The sequence below is a fragment of the Hippocampus guttulatus genome, chromosome 5, assembly GCF_054856545.1.
Source record: "Hippocampus guttulatus isolate MCC_2025c chromosome 5, RoL_Hgut_1.0, whole genome shotgun sequence".
NCBI lineage: Eukaryota > Metazoa > Chordata > Actinopteri > Syngnathiformes > Syngnathidae > Hippocampus > Hippocampus guttulatus.
The window spans coordinates 9844470-9872167 of record NC_141265.1 but is presented as its reverse complement, the minus strand read 5'-3'; the positions used below and the strand labels follow the sequence as shown (position 1 = coordinate 9872167).

The 27698-nt window shown below is 42.4% G+C and overlaps 1 protein-coding gene across 1 annotated transcript in view; it reads right to left on the bottom strand.

Annotated features, from left to right (window-relative positions):
* Nucleotides 1–4702: 4702 nt before the first annotated feature.
* Nucleotides 4703–27698, bottom strand: part of dtx1 (deltex 1, E3 ubiquitin ligase) — a 33150-nt gene continuing 10154 nt past the window's right edge. Inside the window, exons 3-10 of the mRNA XM_086111427.1 lie at nucleotides 19882–20596; nucleotides 14022–14083; nucleotides 13736–13897; nucleotides 11841–11902; nucleotides 11587–11745; nucleotides 10678–10839; nucleotides 9227–9316; nucleotides 4703–8993 (exon numbers count right to left, since the gene is read on the bottom strand). Of these exons, the coding sequence (XP_085967553.1) occupies nucleotides 8769–8993; nucleotides 9227–9316; nucleotides 10678–10839; nucleotides 11587–11745; nucleotides 11841–11902; nucleotides 13736–13897; nucleotides 14022–14083; nucleotides 19882–20596 (1637 nt within the window). The 3' untranslated portion in view covers nucleotides 4703–8768. The remainder of the gene's footprint in view (nucleotides 8994–9226; nucleotides 9317–10677; nucleotides 10840–11586; nucleotides 11746–11840; nucleotides 11903–13735; nucleotides 13898–14021; nucleotides 14084–19881; nucleotides 20597–27698) is intronic.

Sequence of the window (27698 nt, the reverse complement as noted above, 5' to 3'; positions counted from 1 at the left end):
TGGTTGAATGTGGGGGTGGGGTGGGTGGGGACATCTTTTATATTTTGAGATACTTTATAGGACACCAGGTCACACATTTTTTTATGCAAAAGCTTGTTCTATAATGTGCTTAATTAATGACCTTCTGTAAGTGCGTTATGATTGCTTTTGTGCATGAATTTTGGCGCCTCATTAATTCAACGCGACTATGACTGCGGTGACATCGTCATGATGAGAAACACACATGCCACACGATAACCTGTGCCGATAAGAAGTAAACAAAGTAAAATGTCTTGTAATTGTTGCTTTGGGCCCTTCATGACGGAGCAGTGTGTGTTTGTTTGGTGCTGTCAGCATTTACATTGATTGTTTTGTACTTGCAGCTGACGATGCATTGTGGTAACCTTCGTGGGGAACATTTATCTTTTACATATTATATCCAGCCACCTAAATGATCATATGCAGTATAGATAGATGGGACCAGATCCTTCTTTGGTAGTACGAATAAGATGGGTAAATTGAGTAGTTTACAATTCATATTTTTGAGGTGCCATCAAGTTTGTGAATCGAAAGGGTCACGCTTGGAAAAAGCTAATGGATATTAAGTATTAAGACCCCCCCCCCCCCCAAAAAAAGATGTGGATCTAGATCTGTTTTACATTTGTACATTTAAAATCACACATTTTATTTTAAACAGTTATTGCTCCTTCGATTTGGGCGCAGATTAAGTGTTCATGTTAATGGAAGCGCGCTGCGCGTGTGTTGTGTGGTGTGTGCGTGTGTTGCGGTGTGGTGGGGGGGGGGGGGGTCCTTTAGAATAGTGACTGTCGCAGAAAGGGCAGTCAATAATTAGTTTTCATGTTGTGGTATTTCTGCAGTCCAAAATATTGTTTAGTGTGCTCTCACATTTATCACATCACAAAATCCCAATTGGAAACCAGAGTGAACGTAAACCAAAAACGCCTTTCCCTTTTATTTTGAAATCTCACTGTTCTTCAACTGGACTGTCAACCACGGAAATCATGACAACACTCATATTCATTAGAACACGGCTGTTCAATTTCCTATTTGTAAAGATATGCATGTGCATCACAATATTTCCATTAAATTTCCCAGACTGTGTACAACCAAGTGATGGGGATTTGGCCCGTTTTGTGGGCTCTTTAGATTCAGCTCCAAAAACCGAAGGCAAGTTGTCAAAAATGTTTGATGACTTTCCTCAAAAAGACTATGAAGTCAAAATATCTCTTTTCGGTTTATATTACATTTGGATTCAGTTTGATGATTCCATTGAAATACATAATAAAAAGGCATCAAATATCATCATAAGTTGCATCTATAGGACACCAGGATCATGTATTGACACATTCAATAAAAAACTAACAGATATGCTCAGTTACAACAACGATAAGAAAACACGAATAATATGTGGTGACTTTAACATTGACTTATTAAACCCAAATGGACACAAAAAAACAACCGACTTCATAAATACTATGTACAGCAACAGCTTTTTCCCAGTAATCCTGAAACCTAGCAGAATAACAGTTGACACGGCCACATTAATAGATAACATATTTATAAATAAGATTGACCATAAAATGGAAAGTGGACTTCTCATTAATGACATAAGTGACCACCTACCTGTTTTTGCAGTTTTTCATCATTATTTTGATAGAAAAGCTAAGTCAACAACTCACATAACAGAAATAAGACTAAGAACCCAACGCTCCACCGACGCCTTTAAGCAAGACCTAGAAAAACAAAACTGGACCGAGGTCTACTCAAACGAAGACCCAAATACAGCGTTTGAAGTATTTCAGTCTACCATAATCTCTTTATATGATAAACATTTTCCATTAACTAAAGTCTCCAAAAAGTATAAAGACCCAAGTAAGCCATGGATAACGAAAGGCATAGAAAACGCATGTAAAAAGAAAAACAATTTATATAAATTGTTTTTAAAATTGAGAACTGAAGAAGCAGAAAAAATATATAAAACCTATAAAAATAAACTAGTAAATATTATAAGAACCAGTAAAAGAGATCATTATCATGCACTATTAGAGCAGAATAAAAGTAACACACAAGAAATATGGAAGATACTTAACCAAGTAATCAGAAATAGTCCTAAAAAAATGTATTATCCAGAGTATTTTATCAAAGGCAAAAATACTATTTTGGAAAAAACTGCAGAAATAGCAACTGAATTTAATGAGTATTTTGTCAACATCGGCAGTAACCTAGCAAAACAAATTCCTGATCCAACAAACTTGTTTGAAATAGATAGATATGTAGAAAAAAACTCCTCCACGATGTTCCTTACTGCTGTAAAACAAGAAGAAGTATCAAATATTATAAAAACTTTTAAAAATAAAAAGTCAACTGATTGCTTTAATATTGACATGACAATAATAAAGCAGATTATAGAATATGTAGTGCGACCTTTCACGCACATATGCAACCTGTCATTCAAAGCTGGTATCTTTCCATCAAAAATGAAAATTGCTAAAGTTATTCTAATCTATAAAAGTGGAGAAAGACATCGGTTTACAAATTATAGACCAATATCACTACTACCACAATTTTCAAAAATATTAGAAAAACTATTTTCTCGCAGACTTGATAGCTTTATACAAAAGCATGCGCTGTTAAGTGAGAATCAATATGGCTTCAGGGAAAAACGGACCACCTCAATGGCAGTTATGGAGTTTGTGGAAGCAATAGCCACTAATATAGACAACAAAGAATTTACTGTTGGGGTTTTCCTAGATCTAAAAAAAGCTTTTGACACAATAGATCACAGTATATTATTGAAAAAACTAGAAAGATATGGCATTAGAGGTGTAGCTTATAAATGGATAAAAAGTTATTTAGAAAACAGATATCAGTACGTGCAACTCAACAATAAAAAAACGAATCAACTAAAAATCACTCACGGAGTTCCTCAGGGGTCAGTGCTTGGTCCAAAACTATTCATCTTATATATAAATGATATCTGCAAGGTCTCAAAACAATTTAAATGTGTCCTATTTGCTGATGATACAACTTTCTACTGTTCTGGAATAAATCTGAAACAGCTCCTGACAACCGTAGAAAACGAATTAAACAAATTAAAAAACTGGTTCGACAGAAATAAATTGTCACTTAACCTGAAAAAATCGAAGTTAATTGTTTTTGGCACAAGACCAATCAAACACCAAGCTAAAATTATGGTAAACTCAATTGAGATAGAAAGAGCGTATGAAACCAAGTTTCTCGGATTAGTAATAGACTCAAAACTATGTTGGAAGCCACATATCGATAACGTAAAAAGAAAAATAGCCAAAACCGTAGGGATCCTCTACAAAACCAAGGAAGTGCTAAATAAGAGATCTTTGTACACATTATACACTTCATTATTATTACCATATATGACCTACTGTGTGGAAATATGGGGAAATGCCTGCAAAACAAACACACTCCCTATTCTCAACCTACAAAAAAAAGCAATTCGAATTATTAATAGATCAAAATATACGGAACCCACAAATCCACTATTTATCAAATTAAATACGATGAAATTTTATGACCTGGTTGACTTTAAAACCGCCCAATTAATGTACAAAGCACACAATAACCTGCTCTGCCAAAACATTCAGAAGTTTTTCGAAATTCGAGAAAGCAGCTATGATTTAAGAGGTACCAACTTATTCAAAAAACTCAAAACAAGAACAAACATCAAGCAAAGAAGTGTATCTATCAAAGGTGTTAATCTGTGGAATAATCTCGAAACGGACCTGAAAATGAGTAAATCGCTTGCTGAGTTCAAAAACAAATTCAAAAAAATAGTACAAACAACCTACATCAATCAGAGTTAAAATGATAAATTCAAAACATTAAATATAATGATAAATCAGAACTAAGTTGATAAATAGAGAAAGGTATATAAATATCCATTATGAATACAAGAGAAAATTGACACAAGAGTGTCAGGGTGTGGAAGTATATAATCCCGATACAAACCAAAAGTTGTAAAAATATCACGGTTAAGGGTAAAGTATGAGCCTTAATGGAGACTTCTTTCTTCTTTCTTTTCTGATTGATATAAAAATGATTTATTAGATACAATCACATAACGGGGTAGGACTAGATAAGTTTTTTACTTCTTCCTACTCCCTTGAACATAATAACTGTGTTGTATGAAGATTGATTTTTTTCTTTTTTTATCTACCTTATTTTCTGTCAAATTATTACTGTATATATGTTTTATGTTCAATAAACAAACAAAGACATGAGAGCTGAAGTAGCATCAGTCTTTTACAGCAGAAAGCTTAAGTGTTAACTTCAATATACAAAAAGCCTACATACAAAAGAATGACTTTATAAGATCACCAAACGTCATATTAAATGAACTGTGTTTGTATCCACTGCTGCTCTGTGCCTGATTTAAATACTAATGAGAGCTGACCTACCTGCACCACGCAGCAGTTTCCCAGCTCTTCGGACGATTAGACAGGACGTGACCAATAAAAGGGAGCTACTGGGTCAGTGCTGCAGGGAAGGGGTCGTCACGTCCTTTAGCACACACTGGCTTCGGCACTCACGCAGTTCAGTTGACAGAGGCTCAGAATGACCAGTAATGCACATTCAAATTCACATCATGAGCTGCAGGAAGTAACGCTAAACACAAATAAGACACACACAAAAGAGTTGAATAAAATGAACGCCGAGGTAACAAAGGTGAAACAAAAATCACCCCCACTGAGGGCACTTTATTTTTCATTTTTGTCCACAAGAAAGACACAAACATGCAACAAGGTCAACGCGATTCAATAAAGACAGATTATTTGATTAAAAAGCCCTTTATAGTGATCATAGTCTCCATGTCTCTTTAAGCTCATTTCAAGTTTGAACGAGAAAATTGTTGCTCAAGTCATGTCAAACCACAAAATTAGGAATTGAAAATGTCAATTAAAACATGAAACATGTTGCACATGTCCCAAAAGTTGATATCAGCCAAACGCCATGTCTCCTTGACTCGTGTAAAATGAAAATGTTCTGCGACAAGATACACAGCCGTGCTAAGATGACAACATCATCTGGTTGACCTTTCTAAAGAGGAGCTCGTGATGACTTCCTACGCATTGCCACGAAAGTAGCTCATATGCATCTCGGGCAGAACATGAATGTCTTTTTAAAGGATGACGCGGCCCGATGATTTTTGTCTTGCAAGACGCACACTCAAAGAGACAAAGAGATACCAACAGACAGTATAGCCACACTAAATGTCTAAGGTATATTTGAAAGAGGTGTACATGTACTATAAGCATTGAACATTTATGACTTTTGATTACAGTAGGAAAAACTACATCTTGCGCCCAATGATACATCATAACTTCCCCCTTGGAATCAAATGACATAGTTATCGCAAAGACAATCGTTAATCAGAAAATACATCAAAAAATATATGCTTTCCAATACGTATATGTCAGCTTTTATTCTAGACAAGAGTGAGGCACCCCACAAGGAAAACAACTACTAACCCAAAAATATCACTGTCCTTGCTACAAATGAATCATTTCGAAAATAGTAAATTGCATAAACAAGCTCTCTCTGTCGCTCAGGCATACCAAACCGCATTGCATGTTTCCTTTCCGCAAAAGTCTGTACACACCTGAAAGTCTAAAGGGCGACAAAATGTTCAAGGCGCAAACAGTTGGATTTCTCTTCTTCAATAGACTTCACTCAATGTGGACGTTTCCCTGATAGTTCTGACTTGCTAAGGCCTCCAGAAGTGAAAGGAGGTCCAAACAATGATTGGTCTCAATTTATTTTGCCTTGTGACGGGGGAGAGAAAAGTAGACAGCCTAAATAAGATCACAAATTGAAACTGGAATAAAAGGAACCTTTTTATGCGGCACGTTGGCACATGTGTTCCTCACAGTCACAGGTTATATTCCAAAAACATGCATGCACACTTTAAATTGACTGCAGTCAATATCCAAGTGGATGGAGAGGAAAAAACTAAAACAGAACTATTTTTAAAGCCCCTGAAAAAGTATCTTTCAAAAAAACCTCTTTCGGTGAGGCGAACTGATGGAAAAAATAGTTCATGCAGCGATTGCTTACACACAAATTCTTCTAGGATACAAATTCTAGGAGGCTGATCATTTCAGCTACAAAACGTTTGGACAGACGCATTTTTGCATAAAAAGACAAGAGCTGTGTCATCCAGAGTGAATCAGTACACCAAGAGTCAAAGAAGATCCATCACGGAAACTCGAGGGAAAAAAACAACAACAACTCACTTCGAAAGATGCGTTCAACTCGTAAGATGTTGGTTGTAGACCATAATTTAAAATGAATTTGGTTCTCCCTTAGACATGAAATAATAATCCCTGAACGTTTGATATTAGTTGAGATCTGCTTCACGAAGAGCGCAAAAGCAATGAAGCTCTAAGAAAGTGGTGGACATACTCTCCGTGGTCTTATATAACTATTATTAAATAAGTCTGAACTGCAGCAAATAGGCAGACAGGTTTTCCCGCTGGTGCGTCACCCCCAGAGAAAACTGCTGTTTTTGCTTAAAAGAGAAACAACAACAACACTTGCACACATCAGAACACACTCTCGGCTTGCTGCTCTTCAAGGTGACCTCCAGCTCTTCTAATGCCATGTTAGTCAACACAATAGTAACAGACATGCTGCTCACATATATGTTTCGCCTGGCTGGATGTGGTTGAAAACCGGAAAACATGACAACAGGCTGTATTGATTTAGGAGGCACCAGAAGCAGCCGCAGGCCTGCTGCTCCAGCAGCAAAGTGACACATCACCCAGTTGCATACGTCTCACAATACAGAGCAAGCTAACATTACATTGTGAGAAAAAAAAAAGGTTTCAGGGCCTTTAAAAAATAAAAAAGCCTTACCCCACCAATCTGTGGCTCCTGTTTATTAATCGAACAGTGATTACCAGTTGATTACTTGCTTTTGACTGAAGGTGAACTAAAAAGTTGACTTCCTATCTAGAAAGGACCCTAAGGGAGGATGACAACGCTCATGCTGTTTAGGCTCCCCGACTAATGACAGAGATACACTGACTATATTTACTCAAGTCACCTACACACATTCTACATGAAGGTACGGACAGTAGCATACACCAACACTACTTATTATATTCGACGCTCATTAACATGTCATACATAAGTAAACAGTCCCTGAAAAACTGACAACATTGCCAGCTTTTATGTATCTTGTTGACATCTGCTTTTGTATCGCTAAGTTCATGGGTAAGTGAATGTTTAAGGTATAAAAATAAACTGACCATACAATCAAACTAAGCTCAAATAGTCGGGCAGATCACCTCTCTAAATCATTTTTCCTCCAAAGCACTATAAGATGACTTTAGGGGGGGAAAAAAAGGTTTAAAATGTCATTTAAGACGATAAAAAAAAGAAATAACAACTTGGAAGCAAAGCTGCTGCTTCAAATTGCTGTGGAAGACTGATTTGCTCCAGAATGAGCTCCACAACAAGTTTACATCAACATCCCACCTCATTAAAGTTGATCAGATGCTCTTGTGGAAAGTCAGCGCTGACCTCGCTTTCATCTGCAAGTACAAAAAACAAAAACCCAAACCATGAAGATCCCCAGCAGGGATCTTCAAACCATCTTTAGCTCTTGGGCACAACATCTTTGAGGGAAAGCGGAACACATACACAGAAGAAATCAAAATGCTTCCGATGCATCTTCCGCTGCGATAAAGCAACATTTGCATGTTTCCTTGAAGGATGTCCGCTGCTCATGAAGAGAACTTGCCTCACCGCTCCTCCCTGCAGAAGGAAAGCAGTGCTCACTGCAGCGTGTTCGATCGAGTATTAAAACAAAACCCTCTCAGGAGAGATGAGATATCGCAAGATGGATCTCCTAGGGAAAATGCCGACACCTTTAGGATCTCAATGCATGCAGTCACATGCTCCCTCTCATGTATGGCAGAATGATGGATAGACCCAAGGCCACATTTTCCTCCAATTGAGAGCATACCAACATGGGGCTTCATGTTCACAGAGGTCAGCTTTCCCAGAGTGTCAACAAAACAAATGAGTTTAACCTTGGAATGTCGCAATGGTACGCTCCAACATCTCATAGCAAGCCTCCAAATGTCTGCTAGGATCTGTCACAGCCCCTTTCAAAGGCAGCCCATAAGGTTAGCAATGTAACAAATGCCCATTGGAAAATACCTCATAGCTTCTGGGTCAGTCGAATCTATTTCATGTACTATAAAACACACTTTCTTTAGCCCTTGCTTCAGCGATGGGGGCACACGTTTTCTGAACTCACAGAAAAGTCGCACTATGTGTTACAATATTTCATTTTCCTCACTAAACAAGGGAGAAGCCACTCCTTAAGAAAAATCATATGCGTGTCTTTCTTTACAATTTGTCTTCTCAAGTGAGATAAGCTTCATTGGCACCTCATCTTATTGCAGCAATTTCCTCGACATTCGTTATGCGGCGTTGGTGGGGCCACGCAATCACGCCTTCTTGTCGCGCTACAAGTGCAGATGCTTCACTTTGACTCGAAAAGAGGTCAGTGACACATTTGCTGGCGGCAACACTGACATGACGCATGTGCCGCAAGTCTCTGAGGACGCATACATGCTGCGGGCATAATGTCAAATGTAATCAAAATGAAAGCAAAAAGATCACAACAATCGTTTTGTTTCTGTCGCTCTTGCCTTGCCACCACAGCGTCTTAATCGCAGCAGATGATGTGTTGTGTTTCCGTCGTCCAGCTCGGGAGTCTCTCAGTCCTTCACGTTGTCCTCGCCCACTCCCTGGGCCGACAGCTCCGTCAGGACGTTGTCCAAGTAGTTTGCGTCCGGGTAGCCGTGCCCTGTCAGGTTGGAGCCAAATTCGGTCTTGTGGTGGATTTCGTTCCACACCACCGTGTCAGACTCGCCTGTGGTACTGGAAGTGCCGATGGTGAAGATGAGGCGTCGGTCCCAGGCTGTGATCAGCAGCTTGAGGACCTGTGGGATGCAGGGGGGGGGGGGGGGGGGGGAGTGCTGTGAGGAGTTCATACAAGGAGTATTGGTTGTAGGGGCTCTTAACCGCCTTTGAATTATTTTTTTTTAAATTAAGATTTCCACATAAATGGGGAATGATACATTTGGGCTGTTTTATTATGGTAGACGGAGGCATTCTTCTGACCAAAACAGCAAGTTTAAAATCCACAAACCACTTCTTGTGTGGATTGGCTCACCTTCCTGCCCTTCTCGTTGTCTGGCAGGTAACACTGCCGAGGGAAACCCCTTGCGCTGAACTTCTTGCCAGGGTTGGGGTGATCATTGGTCTGAAACATACAGTATATATAGTAAACAACTTTTATTTCCATTTACAATGGAATCGTTTGATTCCCATTGTCCCACAGACCATTGTCCCATAGTATCCCGACAAAGGTAGATGAACAATGCTGTTATCTGTAACCATGTTCTCATATGAATTTAGCAATGACGTGTGGTTGAAATAACAATGGCGTATTAACTGACAATTGCAGTTTTGCTTCAGCTTGTAAAAATAACAGACTGAAGATGACGGACCTGCGGCCCAGCTGTTGGTGAATGACCGACTGTCAGATTTTACTGACGCGCCCACCTCTGAGTAGTAGCAGTATTTTATCGTGTGTGTGCATGCTTGCCATGTGTGTGCGTGTACATTACATCATCTCTTCTAATTCTAAATTTAAATCACCTCTGTCATCTTTTCTCTCTTTTGTGACAGCCTTTGTAGAAGATTGGATGTGACAAACACTTTGATCAATCACAAGCTGCTTGTAAGTGTCACATTTACAAGGATCCACAATGTTTTAGGACCTTACACAGTGTTGTGACATACTGGGATCTCATCCAAAACACATCCACATTTGCCGTCTGCTGGCCATAGTTAATGCGATCAAATGATCGAACTAGAGTTGGCCACGACTTTTCTCTGCCCAATCCCGTAACGATATATAGTTGATGCCAATTGATGTTCGACGTAAGGTTCCCATTGACAGTCCCAAAAAACAAAAAAAAAAAAAAAAAAAAAAACGGAACTCACCGATCTCAACATGCATCTGTAAATACCAAATTATTTGTAAGTGCCATGCCAAAAACCGGGGAAGTGGACTGGGGGTTGGAGAGGAAAGAGATGAAGGTACACTGGCTTTACTATGAGAGCTGGAGGTGTCCATCTTGCATGTGGCTGCGGTGCTAACATGACAGCTGAGCAGTGCTGTAGCCTTTGGCAGAATCTTGCATGTGGCTGCGGTGCTAACATGACAGCTGAGCAGTGCTGTAGCCTTTGGCAGACTGAGCCTGCTCTCAAAAGGTCATTTTAACATTTTACAGCACCGATGGAGAGTCAGGTCAAATCGTCAGCCTTCTATTCTCTCAATTGTTGTGAACATAGGCTGCAAAAAACCCAATGTAAATCATTCGACATTTCAGTGTTAAAACACACTACGAATTGAGAAATAGATTTGACACAAAGATTGATGATTCTATTTTTTCCAGCCTCTTTGTTCTTAGCGACTCACATCGCTCACCTCGGTACAAGAATCATCAGACTTAAGCGGATGAAGCAGCCGCATTAGAGTCGGCGATTTAGAGAAGAAAGGAGGTGGATCAGAGCACAAAAAAGTAAGGAGGATTAGTGAAGTCTGATAGTGCCAACCTGGACACCGGCAGGAATGTCGTAGACGATGCGAATGGTCTTGTAGTCCGGGTAGCCGGGCAGGCAGTGAGGGATGACGTGGTATTCCATCTTCCCGGGAGGCTGAGTGCCTGTTTTCTCCCCGTAGATGGTTTTGCATGTTGGGCACTGAAGACTTCCATCCTGCTTGGGAGTAATGAGTGCCGTTATGTGAGAAAAGATGAGGTCCTCTTTCAATCTATTTGAAGTAGTGGCCACCAGTCATTGCGAATTATACAGCATTCAAGACGGAGCAAGAGGCATCCTTTGATCTGACTCTTATTGTCGTATGCAGAGGCACCTGTAGAAGTTGACATGCAGCAAATGAAATTCAGCCCATCACTTCCCTACTTCAGCATCTATGCTTCAACTTAAGGAAAGAACACGGCTTGAGAGGTTTTTAGGCTTTAAAAGCGCTTCAATGTATTCCCCCTGTATTGTGTGACTCATTTGTTTTCTGCACAAAGCACATCAGCGGCTTTCTGGGAATGGTGTTTGCATTTTCATATTTATTGTCCAATCATTTGCGTAGCACAAATATAGGAGAAAAATGAAGCCTCCAAACATTTGTGTGTTTTAATCTTAATTAGTTGTGATCATTGCACAAACGAATGTGCTTGCATTTTCTGCTTCTGCAAAAAGGAGTACTGTTAATATTTCATGCAACTGCACCAAAATGAGCTGAATTCATAATGATTTCCCACAAGTCCCAGTGCTGGGCTTTCGAGATGGATACGACTGATCTGATAAGGCTCTCTGTCTCTAGAACAGTTGCGGAGTTGGATCGTCTGCTCGTACCGCGCAGCACAGTCAAGCCGAAAGATGCTGAGAGTTTGTAATCCCAGCCTAGAGAGTGACATCATAATGGCTGGCTCATAAGCTTTTCCCCACCTTATTGCCATTGTTGTACATGACCACCAGGCACAGCAGATGGTACATATGCCCGCACTTGCCAAGTTTGCCCGCCAACTCTGGCTTGATGCCTTTGTGCTGCAGGACGCCTTCATAGCCTGATGCCATGGTCAGCCTCTCCATGCAGATGGTACAGTCCTGCACAAGCCAAATAACAATTCAGTCACCATGCTCCAGAACTGTGGATTTTTTTTCCCTCCATATTTTCACACCTGTGTGTGTGTTTGTTTTACCTCATCTGGTGCCACTTTAATTTTGTCTGTGTATCTTCTGACAACATCCTCTGGGGTTTTGCCTTGTCGCACAAAGCAGAAATTATATACAGTAAACTATAAGCACACACATGCACAACATTAAAAAGGCTAAGTGGACAGAATATTCTGTGCAAATTCCATTTCCACTCTGATAGTCATTTCTCCCCTTTGCAATCACTGGTAAATGTATGTGGTGATAAGATAACACACCCACACCCACACAAAGAAAAAGTAAAAACACACAGTTCATCTAAATGTTGACTATGCTGAATGCTCATGCAATTTAGTGATGCCTTGCAAGATATGCGGGAGTCTAGTGATGTCATGTAAACAACATTTTTATCTTAAAATATGAAGTTGTACTCCGTATTGTATGACCTCAGAGGGGTTCACGTTTCGAGGCTCCACTGTACATGTTCAAGTCATCATTCAACTACTGCATGTATCATCATTTTATGTGTGCAAGCAGTGTGGCATGGCTCAGAGCACACCCACATAGCAGACCACTGAAGCCAATGCGTTTTTCCGCCAGAATGTCTTTTTGTTCGGTTCAGCTAGGCAGAAAGAGTTGAACACTGCACCACAATGTTGCCTCCTTTCAATTCATAACACCCATTGTCTGATGTTTCGTTCAATGTTGATGTTATCAGCCATCTATGGAACAGTTGTGGTGACGTCGGTGAAAATTGACACATCTCAACTTGCATCATATTCAATTGGATCAACCACAAACTGTAGACAGCCTTTAAAAAAATCTAAATGAAAACAACATACAGATGTGATCTTTTGTTCCATGAATAAACTCTGCAGATAATTGATAGTATACAGTCTGAGAGTTTTGGCTCAATCCTCTTAGTGACACGGTTAATAACAAAACCTCACGAGGTCAAAGTGAAGGAGTACAAGTGGTGTGGCACAATAAGAGCTGTAAAGAGCTGACTAAGAGGACAACTGCAGTGTAGGCTCAAGATGGAAGCCTCACTGATCAATTGGGACAAAGACTCCCTTGGGAGGTCCAGAGTTTCCACGGCTTCTATCGATCCGTTTTCATTCAGGCCATGGCCTGCAAAGCCCAGCTGATGAGTAGAAAAGCTAGTTGGTTCCCGTCTGCCTTGTTTGGCTTGCATGTCCATCTGTGAGACTTCAGCCAATCAGAGCCAAGCTTTTCCTCCAAAATTTGGTTAGCAAATTGAAACACAAACACAATCTGCCAATAAATAAAAAAAACAGTAAAACAGAAAGTCATAGTAACAATGACCAAACATGTAGTTTAACACGCAGTTGATGGGCAGCCATGACTTGGACTACCGGTAATCTTCCAAAGATGAAGCTATGTTGACAAGAGAAATTCCTTCCCATCGCTTGTGTGGCTGTATCACCAATGAGACATGGAAATTTGTGAAAGGTATCTTGCCAAAAAACAAGGCAATGCAACAAAACTGTTGAATCATTTGGACACGCAGCACCCCAGTGATGAAGCGGAAAGCATGAAAATGTGACCAGCTTGCTCATGTCAACATGAGCAGTTTAGCTGCCAACAACTAGCTGCCAACCACCGGACAAAAGCAGCAATCAATCTTGTCATCTTTTGATCGTGCATTGTTCTACTGAATAAAAATGTCTGTCAAAAAGTGTGTACTAAAGCGGTCTGTGATGCTACAAAGGTTGAGGGCCACTGTTCTTTGGCAACTTAAAGGGAGAGCAGTCACAGTTTGGTTCAGTATATTAAGCTACTGCCACACAGGTGTGGGTGCTCCAGTGTGCACAAACCCTTTAGGCAGTTTTCGTAATGAACAGAGCATTTGCTTTAATTGATACATTTTCCTCCGCTGCACCGCACAACTCCCGTTCCACCATGTTTGCCTCCAACTTACCTTTCCTCAGGTGCTTTTTCTTGGTCTTGCGCCGCATCCCGTTAACCCCCGGCACAGGCTTCATATCGCTCTTACTGATGTGCGGTGGGTGCAAAATGGGCTTGGGTGCTCGGGTCAGGCAAACAGGGAGACCTACAGCGCACATCAGGATACCAGTCATACCTGATGCGTATGTGACAACATACACGCGCACACACACACACACACACACACACACACACAGAAAATGATCGTGAGTAATATTGTAAGATCTTCACCACGAAGGAAAGATTTTAGCTGACCCAACCTGCTAGCGCTGGATGCACTGGTCCAGACCCAGTCAAGTTTTTGACTGGCAGAGCAGGAACTCTGCAAGAGAAAGAAAAGTACATGAGAAGGTCCTGTATTCAATATGATGTGATACAATGAGACAGTCTGACACATGGACGGGTCTGATCCATGCGAACAGAGTTTTGACTTGACTTCACCGCATATGACAACAACTGTTGATTTTTGATATTTTTAAAGCCTATTCTGCACAGTAGTAAAAAAAAAGAGCAATACTCTAAGACAGCGGTCCCCAACCCCCGGCAGCAGACTGACACCGGTCCGTGGGTCATTTGGTACCGGGCCGCACAGAAACTATAAATAAATAACTTCATTATTTTCTTTTTTTAATAGAATCTGAAAGTTGTTTTATTTTGAAAAATAAATATCACTCTTCACGCAGGTCAAGGTGCGCTTCTCCGTCACGTGATATGTTACTGCCAAAATGAAACCCAGGAGCTTGCAAACTGAGTAAAAAACAAAGGTCTTTGGAAAGTTTGTTTAGGAAGGGGAAAAGGCCCAACCAGGAGACAGAAGAGGAGCTTATGACTTTCAAGAAAAAGAAGGCTTCATTATCAAGAGTCCTACTTAAAATATGGATTTATCTCAACGGGAGATTCCCACGCACCAGGCCCACTCTGCATAATATGCGCGGACGGTGAGTCGTAGTTTTGAAGCACTTTGTATTCGTGGTGTATCTTATTTTGAAGGCACGTTTAAACATTCCCATGGCAAACAGAGAGTGTTGCGGCCAGATAGGACGATCCTCGTGTCATGATTAGGGTTTATTATTATGTTTCGAAAACACTGCAGTTTTAATGCAGGTCATATATTATTTTGTTGTATTTATCCGTCACATCTTAAAGGCTGGGCCCTGAAAATATTGTCTGACATAAAACTGGTCCGTGGGGCAAAAAGGTTAGGGATCGCTGCTCTAAGACATCCATCCATCCATTATCTGAACCGCTTATGCTCACGAGAGGCGCAGGGCGGACAATTTGGAGTGTTCCATTAACCTGCCACGCATGTTTTTGGAATGTGGGAGGAAATCAGAGTACCTGGAGAAAACCCACACAGGCACGGGGAGAACATGCAAACTCCACACAAGAAGCCTGGATTCGAACACACGACCTCTGCATTGTGAGGCCAGTCGCCCACCGTGCCAATCTACTCTATTATATGATCATGTTAATCACACTGTTTAAAAAAACTGTCATAAATGCTCAACTTGAGGTTAACAAAACAAATGAAACAAACAAGTTGGATGTGTACAGCATACATACACATATTCATATGCGACTTCCGAACTCTTTGTCTTTTGTGGCATCGGTCTCAATAAAGAATAGATACACATCAAACAACCATAATTCAATTAGGTGACTGCAGAAGAGGCTATTGTATCTTTATTAATGGACAAGAGCTCCACAAATGACCTCCCCGAAGTCACATGCAGTATTCACGTGTAAACGGGGTGGTGCTCACTTCATCCACTCAACGCCACCTAATAAAGCTTTAAATCACTCTGCTCTTTGGCCAGGAGGGACCTGAGGTCTTTGGCCTCGCAGCTTTGAGGAGTTTTGCGAATCCACATCAACTGGCTTCTTTGATGCCTCTCTTTTGGGGCCAGACGAAGGGCAAAAAAAAGCAGGGCTTTCGCCTTGACACACTGTAGCCCAGCAAAATCCAGCTTACTCCTGCTGCATGAGTACTCCCCCCTCCCCACACATAGTTCGATCAAGACTGCAATTTACCTCCAGTACTAGCTTCCCATGACAATACTTCAAAATCAAATAAATAAATAACGGTCCACTTGATGTATTTAGGCCAAACTCAGATCAAAACTCCATTAGGAGTGGGTATACAATTTAGGTTGTTTAGAGAACAGCAATCAAACAATTCATCAATAGGGTTAAATGTATCTTATTCTCAGTGAAGGTACAAACTTCACCATTAAGTGCAGAGAGCTTGTAACTTGAATTAGGGATGCTAGATCTCACAATGAGCTCCACAGAGGATTACATCACAAACATGCAATGTGACGATACAGCTGCCCACTTAGTGACTTAAAAAAAAAATCAAAGAGAATGAGCCAGACTGAAACAAGCAGGCAAACACGTATGTATGCTGTTTGTTGATACAAAGTCAAGACATATTGCATCTTGCAAGCAGTGCACTGCAGCTCATCATTTTGTGTACCGGTAACTTAAACTAGCAGGACATGAGTTTCAAGACATCAGTTTGGGGGTGCTGAAGGAACCCGATTTATTGAATTGGCTTTGATCAAACTGGACTGGAATCATTTTCAACTTTTAATTCACTATTAAATAATATAATCCATACAAACAGTATTCCATAATGCCAAAGTGGTTGTGTTTGGTCAGGTCGGTATTGTAAACAAGAACAGCACTTTGTTCTATCTGGTTGAGCGCACCTCTTTGAGCCCATTCAGTCAAAGAGGATGAACCCAACCACCTTGACAGCTCTTGCACTCTGCCAAATCAAATCGCTCTCTTCTGTCTGACCAGTGTTCATTCCCTCTTTACCAACGGTCTGTATTTTTAAGCCTCATCTTAATATGTGCACGAAACATAAAAACTAAAATAAAATTGAAATTGATTTCCCGTCTAAGTAATCCTCCGCACTTTCCATTCCTCTGCTATCGTGTATTGGATTTTTTTTTCAAGCTCCTTCAAGATCTATCATCACGACTTGTGGTGTTGTCCAAGTCTTCAAAACGGGTTACCTTGATGGCCCCTTGGTGTGTGTGTGTGTGGGGGGTGCGGGGGAAGCAAAGCGAGTGCTTCATCAAAATTCAAACCCATATAATGTGTAATGGACTATGGGTTATGCAATATCGGACCTTTCTTTTGACTTCCTGTTGGGCAGAAGTCTTATTTTGAAGGAATATGGAAGGAGATAACGGCTGATTAGACGGTGAAATGGTCGTACATAGAGACGATTCCGAAGAAGTAAAACAGATTCACCGGCGACAAAATTAACAGTTTGAAGACACCCTGTTTGAAAGCGGCAACAAGTTGAATATTTGTGTTTATCTGTCTATAGATTTATGTTTGTGATTAGAATATGCACTTAATCGCACATTATATGTACGGAGATAAGCGTGACTCATGGCATCATGTTTGTTTTATTTTCTAGCTCTAGAGGTTTATGTACAAGACAAACGGAAATAAAAGGAAATTTCAGACCACCAGTAAAGTTTCAATATTTCAACTGACACCACATCATCAATGCTTGGTTGACATTGGCACCTCTGAAAGGTGTGATGTTAACAGTAAAATGTGATGTAACTGTAAAAGAGTGACTCCCCCACCCTCCCCCGGAAGAAGCATCACAAAGGGTGCCCAGTATCTGTGTTTCCATATCCTGCAATCTGCTGTGTGCAAAAATCTGATGTCTCACATTCTGTGTAAATTCCTGGTGTCCGTTTGCCTCCCACAAGTGAGCGTGTGCGAGTGGTTTGCCTTTGTGCACATGTGAGTGAGTGTGCTACCACGTACATCCTGTATGTTGAGCCACTCGCCTGAGAATTTTTGTACTCAGTTTCACCCCAGCCTCTTCGGCAGCTTTCTCTCTCAGTCTCCACAAAAGTGCCGGATGAGAAAGCCCCCGCACACCTGTGCTCTCATTGAATTCTTAGCATCTTTTTCCATCACCTTTGTAGGCTCATCATGCAGATACAGAAGAGAGAAAATAATCTATTTGCTATTGAGTGAATACTGTGAACTCTCAGTCACGCATAATAAGTCGGTTTAAAGTTAATTTATGTGCTTCTCGTCACAGATATAAGCGTCTCTCTCTCCCCATGAAGGCTAGAACAAAATGGAATGGAATTAGACAAAGAGAGGGTTTTCATTTAAGCTAAAAAATGGGTTGGGACTGCAAAATCACTGATACTAGAAAACCTGATTTCCCTGTTATTTTCCACTGAAGTCAAACCACTCTGCGCAAACCCTAATTTTCCATGATCCATTATTCATTTTTTCCCTGTGGAGCCTGATCTCCATGGCTGAAAGGTCCCCATAGCTAACCCACAGACCGCCTCTCATGCTCGAACCACTCAACAGACACACAGCTAATGAAAGCAGAAAGATGATGACATCACATGCTTCTACAATCCATGCTGCAACGCCACTGTGTGACAGTGACATATGCGTTCAAAGAAGCAGCAAGAGAAGAGACTGGACCGAGGACATAATCAGCAATGCCAGCATTTGTGTTGCTCATTTCATATTTGGTAACTTCTTGTGACCATTTGGTTTAACTTAACCCCCCTGACTTGAAATGTTGAGTAAGTGGTCAGGGATTGCAGAATAATGGCACGGTGTTTGCTGCTAGTGTAGTGCAACTCATTCAGGGATGAGCTTTGGTGCACACTCGCGCCATGTAGCTTAAATTCGGAATTTGTTTGCATTATTGTTTGCGATATTTGCCTTGGCCGAACACTTCAGCAAGTTAAAAGTAGCTCTACAATGTGATCCCACAGAGATCGCCGTCATTACAATTACTATTATCAGTTCCCTTTTATGTAATATAACAAGCATCAAAACAAACGAGCAGGCTCAGTGGCTACATTACTCGCCCTGATATGCAAATAGAGTTGACTGTGAAGATGTAGTTCTCCTTTCTGTTGGCGAGGGCCCAATCAGGGCTTACAGTTTTCTCTCGAGTGTAAACACTTGGTTTTGACACTAAATAAAGATGAACTTTGTAACATCTTCCTCCCATTCTGTAATCCCATAAGGTTCGGAAACTTCATTTCCATAAGGCGAAATTAGTTTCGTTTCTGTAGCTGGACCGCCAAAGTCTCTGGCTTTTGCCGCCACCCAGCTCACAGGGCACCTAACTCCTTTGGCCACTCTCAGAGGTGGTGAGCCCATGGGAAATGGGACCCAAGCTGCCTTTTCGGGCTGAGCACGGCCAGGCCCGATGGGTGCAGGCTCAGCCACGACGCACTCGCCTGTGTGCTCCACCTCCAAGCCTGGATCCAGAGGGGGTGAAATGCCCTCTCCAGATCAGGGATGAGAGACTGCCCCAAGTGAAAGAGTTTAAGTATCTTGAGATCTTGTTCACGAGTGAGGGCAGGAGGGAGCGTGAGCTCCACAGGCAGATCTGTGCAGCGTCTACTGTGATGCGGACTCTGTATCGTTCTATGAAGAAGGAGCTGAGCCGAAAGGCAAAGCTCTCAATTTACCGGTCGCTCTATGTTACTACTCTAACCTGTGGTCACGAACGGTGCGTCATGACCGAAAGAAGATGATCCCGGCCGGATACAAGTGGCCGAAATGGGTTTCCTGCGGAAGGGGTCCGGGCTGTCCCTTAGAGATGGTGGAGAGGTGAGAAGCTCAGTCATCAGATTCGAGCTGCTACTTCTCCACATTGAGAGGAGCCAGAGGAGCTGGCCTGGACATCTGATTAGGATGCCTCCCTGGGGAAGTGTTGTGGGCATGTCCCACTGGCAAGAAGCCTCGGGAATGATGCAGGACACGCTGGAGAGACTATGTCTCCTGGCTGGCCTGGGAACGGCTTGGGATCCTTCCAGAAGAGTTGGAAGACGTGGCCGGGGAGAGGGAAGTGTGGACTTCCCTGCTAAAGCTGCTGCCTCTGTGACCCGATCATATAAGCGCAAGAAAATGGTTTGGTATGGTATACAAGAACTTTTTACAAGAAACCTTAGTCGACTTGTGTGCATATTAACGTACTCCGTCGTTCTTTCTGCGCCACAATGCACGTGCATCTTGATTATGCTATTTTTGTTTACAAGCTGAAAATGGGTCTATAGAGAAACAATCAGTTAGCAAATAAAAGACTTGGCTCATTACCCTGGTGGAATGGTTCCTCTAGGACTGGCCATAGAGATGCGCTGAGTGCCTGGTCGGTTCAGGTTGTTCTGTCCGTTGATTGCAAGTGTGTTGTGGCCATGGGATGACATCACAGGAAAGTTGGCTGGGGACAATGGCACCTGCACCTGCTCACCTTTGGCTTGCCCGCCTCCTATACTGACATTATTGGTGCCAGGCGAAGTTGGAGACCAAAGAGAGGTTCCAGCAAATGTGTTGCTCTGCCGCACGGTCGTCAGGGTCCCTGTGGCACCCATATTGCCTGCTGCCCCTCCGTGGAGCTTCCGTCGCTGAGAGGCAAGGATTGCATTCGATGCGGCTCTCGTACTGTTGACCAGGATACATTGCTGGCAGGAGCAGGGCTGACCGGAGCTGGCGCCCACAGGCCAAGATTGCGACTTGGGGATGGAACCCATGATGAGTGGGTAAGCAAGATCCATCCGTCTCCGAAGGCGCCGTTTGCGTTGGCTCTGCTTATTGGTTTGTGACATGCTGTTGAAGTCGATGAGGTAACAGAAGCCTATAGAGGTCAGATCCAGCCACGGGTGCTGCTTCTCGTAGGCATTCTGGATGGTCACACATATCTCCATGTCATATGGCGTCCATGAGCCATTGTCGTTCTCCCACTCCCACACCACGCCTTTGCCCGGAGCAGAAGACGGTTCGTAGAAGTTCCTCTGCACTGGTCTCATGGTGCCTGAAAAGACAAGAGAGAATTGAAAAGGAACATTATGATAGTCCCAATTTAAACTACAAGGGTGCTTAGCAAAGTATGAACAATATTGTTGCCTTTTAGAAATGACAAACAAAAATACTCTGGTTTATCTGCTCTTTGGATCATTTGAACATTTTGAACGACAATTGAAATTTTGGGAGCTGTCAAGCATGTGAAGCTCTGTAGGTGTTAAATTTAACCAATGATTACAGTTCGCAAGGCCGTTAGTAAGAAGTGAAATTGCTATTTTGCCCTCAACTCAAACTCCAGTTAATCCAATTAGGAAATTAATAGGTGCTGTGGCAGGAACTATAGCTGCTAATCAGGATTACTTTGTGATAAATGTCAGCAAGGCTCAAGGCATATATTACTAATTGTTGCATTAGATCAGTGGTTCACGTTATTTTCGACAGATCATCATAAAACAAGGTTGTGTAGGCTCAAAAAAGCTCAGGAGACTCAGCAGGACCATCAAGTATTCAGAGAATCATATCTGCAGTCCTTTCCTACTCAAAGCAGCAATGCCCTTCTACTCATGGTCGCTTAACTCTCTCGCTCATTACAACGCAGCATAGTGGTCACTTGGGAAATGTTATTCTTAAGACGTTGGCAAGTGCTGCCAGACAGCCCTCCTTTCCAATTCGGGTAAATTGTACTGCACATTATTCGAGTAACAATAGTGTGATGAGAGTGCGTGCAGCGGCCTGATGACCACGAGAATGAGTACAAAAACAGCAGCATTCTTATAGCAACTACGTATGGGCTGCAGAAATTAAATGCATAAGCATAACCACCAATGTGAATTTGAGTCTATGCTTCAAAGATTCATCCGGATGGCTAATTTTATTTGGAGCTGCCCAGAAATTTGTGTCCACACAAAAAGTCAAATATGAGTTGTTGATGTCCTCACCGCAACTCTCCATGTCCTTCCTAACAGGAAACTGAGTGAAAGTGTCAACTTCCTGACTGGTCCTGGGTGATTTTAGTAGCCATCTTTCCTGCCCTGCCCTGCCCTTACTGTCCTCCAGTTGTCTTTAGCTTCCTATCAAGCGAGTGCTAGCTGTGTGATGTATTGTCTCGTCAAACTCCACAAAGGGACTATAACCCCACTGTCACTCGGGGTCAGGGCAGTTCAGGGACAACTCAGCTGTCCTTCCAGGTCTCAGCTGAAGGAAAACTTCCTGCAGCATGTTTGTTGCTGAAGGGCCAAACGTGCTTCCATTGCAAATAGCTTTGTTTTCCTCTTGCAGTGACCAAAGACCTGTCAAAGTGACTCCTGAATGGCTGAACATGTGGAATGCAACTGTAAAGTCCTTAACTATCCGCAGAAGCCAGTTGCAGGAAATGAAAACAGAGGCCATATGGTTTAAATACCATTAATCCGGAAGAGCATTTGCCAGGTCACAAAGGCCTACAATTTTCATTCTAATCAGTTGCAAAGACAGTTGACACGGTTGCGATCGCATTCTTTTAAACATGAAACACAACCAAGCAATAGAGCTTGCTTCTTGCCTAAAGGAAGTTAGACTCGAACGGGAAAATGTTTTCTTTCCCCAAACGAAAGATTTTTTACGTCTCAGTAAAAACAGGGATTCAAATCCAGAGGGAACTGAAGCATCTAACTGCTGTTGCACACCAACATCCTCACATATACTGAGCCCGTCGGCTAATTTAATCTATTTGAACATGTTTCAAAATGTTACAGTGAGAAATCTAATGAGAAACTGGAATTACGAATGTACTGGAGACAACATTGCAGAGTGAAAAAAAAACAATTGTAACAAAGTAATTCTTCATTGGAAGTTGATCTACATTTCTTTTGTTTGCTTTAATGTTGAGGATTAAATATTATGCAGAGGTGTACTGGAATAATTTTAGAGACAAATGACAGTATTTATAGTAATGGCGGACAGTTGGGGTTGGGGGGTGCAAAATGTTTTCTTCGTGGGGCATAGCAGAAACTAATTGAGAAGGCCAACACAAGCAATTGTCTGGGGCCCCGAGATTTCCAGCCCCCCATCTCATAAAAGGTGATTACGGTAATAAATTTTGATTCAACAGTACTTAAAACAATTTGTTGTTTTAGTCTTACTACACACCTTTAAAAAAAATAAACATCCATCTAATGGACTATTTTATCATCTCTCTTTATTCAGGATAAAGATAGCAAAACAAACTAGAGATGTCAAAAATTCAATGAATAAACAACTAATAATAATAAGATAACTACCGGTCATAGAATAGTTCCCCCAATTGAGCAGAGGAGAAAACAAATTATTTTTAATCAAACCAATCAAAGGTCTAAAACTTCCAACTTTTTTCACAATGACATTGAGAGTAAATGACCACAGCAAGAGCCAGATACTCTTGTTGTTGTAGCGCTGCTGTTCGTGTCAGCTGAGAAGGGAGTAGTAGAGATGATGTGGAGAGTGATGTTTCAGAATGAAAATATGAGTATTAAAGCGGTTCAAATGGTGAACTGTGTTAAATGTTGAAATCTCGTTCAGATGATTCACTTGTTACATAATCTTCAAGGTTTTACAGGACATGCAATTTTTTTTTTTCAAATTTACAATATTTAGTTGCTTATAAACAATATCAAAAATGTAGTACACTGATTGTGAGGGCACCATCACATGACTTACCTTGGGCCCCGGAATGACTAAATATGCCCCTGAGTTTATCAATGCATGTGTGAGACAAACACGTCTGATGGAAATGACTAGTGTCTTATGTGCAACCACATGCAGTATCAAAAATCTTTCAATAAAGAGCATGAGATTTATGCGTGTGGTAACAAAAGCTGTTCCTTGGGCTACCCAGTGCTGAGTGTCATAGATAGTTGTGAACGTTAACACTTGTCCTTTCCCTGAGCAGAGTGCCAGCAGCCAACTTCTCAGTGTTCCCCTCCACAGTCTAGCTTGGCTGTGCACCAGCACTGTCTTTCTGAGCCGTTCCTCACATTTTCCACTCAAAAGACTCCATATCCTGGTCATACGCAATGATCAACTCCTGGACAAGGAGCAAATGTTTGTCAGTGAGTTAAGGCCCATATCAATGAGATGAGGCTTTCCTTCACTGACAGCCTCGTAGGGAAGGCATCCAAGAAGTATCCCAATCACAAGGTTTATGCTATATCCTAAAATCTTCCACTATCCTTGAGACTGCAATCACTGCATTAAGCTTATTAAAGTGTATGTGTTCCGGCATTGTCAAGTACAGCATACAATGTCTAGGATCATGTACTTAAATGCAGTGTAAGGTGGAAGAGTTCCGGACGTTGCTGTCACACATCCCACAATGCGCTGCATCAAATGTAAACACTGCCATTTTGGCGGGATGAAAAAAAACATGGCGCTAATTTCTCCGTGTTGCTATTTGATCCTCCCACTATTCCCTGAGTGGTGGAAGTTGTCCTCATAGGTGAATCCACCAGGCAGGCTTCTAGACAGCAGGTGTGTTGTTGTTTTTTTTTTACATGTGTAATTCAGCATTAAAGGCTGTTATTTTTGGGCATGTAGGACGAGGCTGCTTTGCTAGGGTGCCTTCCAGAAAACTTTAGTAATCTTCTTTTTTTTTTTAACCATCATTCAAAAAAATTTATGACTTTTTAATTTGTGGTCTATGAATGTATTTTTACATGCTAATACTAGCCTAAGGGCCTACAGGTTGACACGCCTCTGCAACATCGCGTGGTCAACAGGGAGAGTGCCTCTGGATTGGCAGACCGGGGTGGTAGTCCCTCTTTTTAAAAAGGGGGACCGGAGGGTGTGTTCCAACTACAGAGGGATCACACTCCTCAGCCTCCCTGGTAAGGTCTATTCAGGGGTGCTGGAGAGGAGGGTCCGTCAGGAAGTCGAGCCTCAGATTGAGGAGGAGCAGTGTGGTTTTCGTCCCGGCCGTGGAACAGTGGACCAGCTCTACACCCATAGCAGGGTCCTCGAGGGTATGTGGGAATTCGCCCAACCAGTCTACATGTGTTTTGTGGACTTGGAGAAGGCGTTTGACCATGTCCCTCGGGGAGTTCTGTGGGGGGTGCTTCGTGGGTATGGGGTACCGAGCCCCCTGATACGGGCGGTTCGGTCACTATACCACCGATGTCAGAGTTTGGTCTGCATTGCCGGCAGTAAGTCGGAAACGTTTCCAGTGGGGGTAGGACTCCACCAAGGCTGCCCTTTGTCGCCGATTCTGTTCATAACCTTTATGGACAGAATTTCTAGGCGCAGCCGAAGCGTTGAGGGGGTCCGTTTTGGGGGCCTCAGTATTGCATCCCTGCTTTTTGCAGATGATGTGGTGCTGTTGGCTCCTTCAAACTGGGCTCTCCAACTCTCACTGGAGCGTTTCGCAGCCGAGTGTGAAGCGGCTGGGATGAAGATCAGCACCTCCAAATCTGAAACCATGGTCGGAAAAGGGTGGAGTGCCCCCTGCGGGTCGGGGAGGAGATCTTGCCCCAAGTGGAGGAGTTCAAGTATCTTGGGGTCTTGTTCACAAGTGGGGGCAGGAGGGAGCGAGAGATCGACAGGCGGATCGGTGCAGCGTCTGCTGTGAGGCGGACGTTGTATCGGTCTGTCGTGGTGAAGAAGGAGCTGAGCCAAAGGGCGAAGCTCTCAATTTACCGGTCGATCTACGTTCCAACCCTCATCTATGGTCACGACCTATGGGTCGTGACCGAAAGAACGAGATCCCGGTTACAAGCGGCCGAAATGAGTTTTCTCCGCAGGGTGTCCGGGCTCTCCCTTAGAGATAAGGTGAGAAGCTCGGTCATCCGGGAGGGGCTCAGAGTCGAGCCGCTTCTCCTCCACATCGAGAGGAGCCAGATGAGGTGGCTTGGGCATCTGATTCGGATGCCTCCTGAGCGCCTCCCTGGTGAGGTGTTCCGGGCATGTCCCACCGGGAGGAGACCCCGAGGAAGACCCAGGACACGCTGGAGAGACTATGTCACCCAGCTGGCCTGGGAACGTCTCGGGATCCCCCAGGGAGAGCTGGAAGAAGTAGCTAGGGAGAGGGAAGTCTGGGCTTCCCTGCTAAAGCTGTTGCCCCGGCGACCCGGCCCCGGATAAGCGGTAGATGATGGATGGATGGATGGATGGATACTAGCCTAAGTGACTCTTGGGTTTCCCCCACATAATCTGAGGCAGATGAAGACAAGCAGGCCAGTCAAGGTTGCCCGTGTTGCTGCCTTGGCGCATTCCAGTGAGTCGCCCTTTTACTGGCAAGCTTGATTAAGACGTGGAGTGATACTGTAAACAAAAGCCTTGTCATGGTCAGATTGATTCTTTAATGCCTCAATGCCACAGAATCCCTGATAAATGCCAATTTTATCACTGCTTTTATTTGTAAATCATTCTCTCCTACTGTATCTCAAAAGTAGCAATACCAGAATTACAGTAAAGGAATTTCAAACTATGCAATGTGCAATTGGCAAATTAACTTTAATCTTCAGCAGTTTTGCAGAAGGATGATTTAAATGTTCTTTTCGGGGCATTATTGATGGAAAAACAAGTCCAGAGCTTGTGTATTTGATCCTTGTGCAAAGGTGATGCCGGATTTCCAGAGGATATCAAGAAAATGTTGACAGATCTTGGGAGTGGTTGAGAATGCGCTGAAAAGATGTTATGATGCATTGCTCTGGCTGTGGATATACAAATAACACTGGGTCACACACTTGCATGGTGCCTCTTAGCATCATCAAGCCGCATGACATTAACCCCTACATGCTTAACTGGAGCAACGTGTTGTTCCAAGTCCTTAAAGAGAAATGAAATTAATGCATATAAGCAGTGTGATTTATTCAAGGATGGCATTTGATTCCTAAACCCAAAACGAGCTGTTAAAAAAAAAATCTTCCCCCCCCCCGGCAAAATAGTGTGAGTTCAGAATGTTCACCTTTGTGTCATTGCAGGGGGTTGATATGAGCATTTGATATTTTCTGTATGAGTGATCACAATCACAACTAGGGACAATTTAGACTGTTCAACCACCTTGCATGTTTTTGTAAAGTGGGACGAACCTGGAGAAAACCCATGCAGGCACAGGGAGAACATGCAAACTCCATACAGGAAGGTCAGAGCCAGAATCGAACCCATGACCTCTGTATTGTGAAGTGGACGTACTAACCAGTCCCCACCGTGCCACCACACAAAATATCATATTCTCAAAAATAGAACAGCAAAAACTGCAGTCAACTCTAGATGATAAATGTGATAATTTATTGAGTTGGTTGTAAATACCGTAACTGAAGCAAATTAGAGGTTTGCACATAAAGAAAACAGTGCAGCACGGTGAGAGGGCTAAAGAACACTTTCCAAAAAACACCTCAAAAAATACATCCAAGTTGGAAGAGAAGATTAAGAGACAGAATGTTGCCAAGCTGTTAAAAATACACCACACGTGTACCGGGAGAAAACATCTGTTCGAAACAAATCGGGCATTAGAAATGGTAAGGTGACATTTTTATTTTATTTAATTCACATACCACTGGCAGATAAGCACTGCGTTAGCCGCCATCGTCATACCTGTGCAGTCCAAGTGTTCCACGAGAGCATTTAGCTGCTCATTAACATCCGAGCTGAGATAACAGACCATAATAATGAGGATGACAGTCGGCATTAAGCTGGTTTTACAGCACTGTACGCTTCAATATCACAGTTCTGCTCTTCTTCTTTCACAACATCACACATTAAAGCTCATTTTCTACGCTGATATGACACATTCATTTGTAGCTCTTTACAATGTACTGCTGTAGTGAGCTGCCACTTGGATTCCCGCAAGCTTCAATTGGTCTTTGTCGGCAAACACGATGGATGCACAAAGCCAAAGCCTTGGTTTTGGTTGACAGAGATGGTAAGAGGTATGAGAGAGGAAGATGGTAGGAAAGAACAGGAAACCAACAGAGTTGGAAAATAAAAAGGATGAGGGAGGAGAGAGTGGAGGAAGGAAGAATACTGGAGTAGGTCAATGACTGGTGGATTATCGGTGCCAAGGAACAACAAAAAAAAGGAGGGATGTTTTTCTTTGGCCTCAGCCTGGAAAGGGAACACTGCAATAGAAAAAGGGGCTCATCAATAGGTTCCGCTGCCAAATA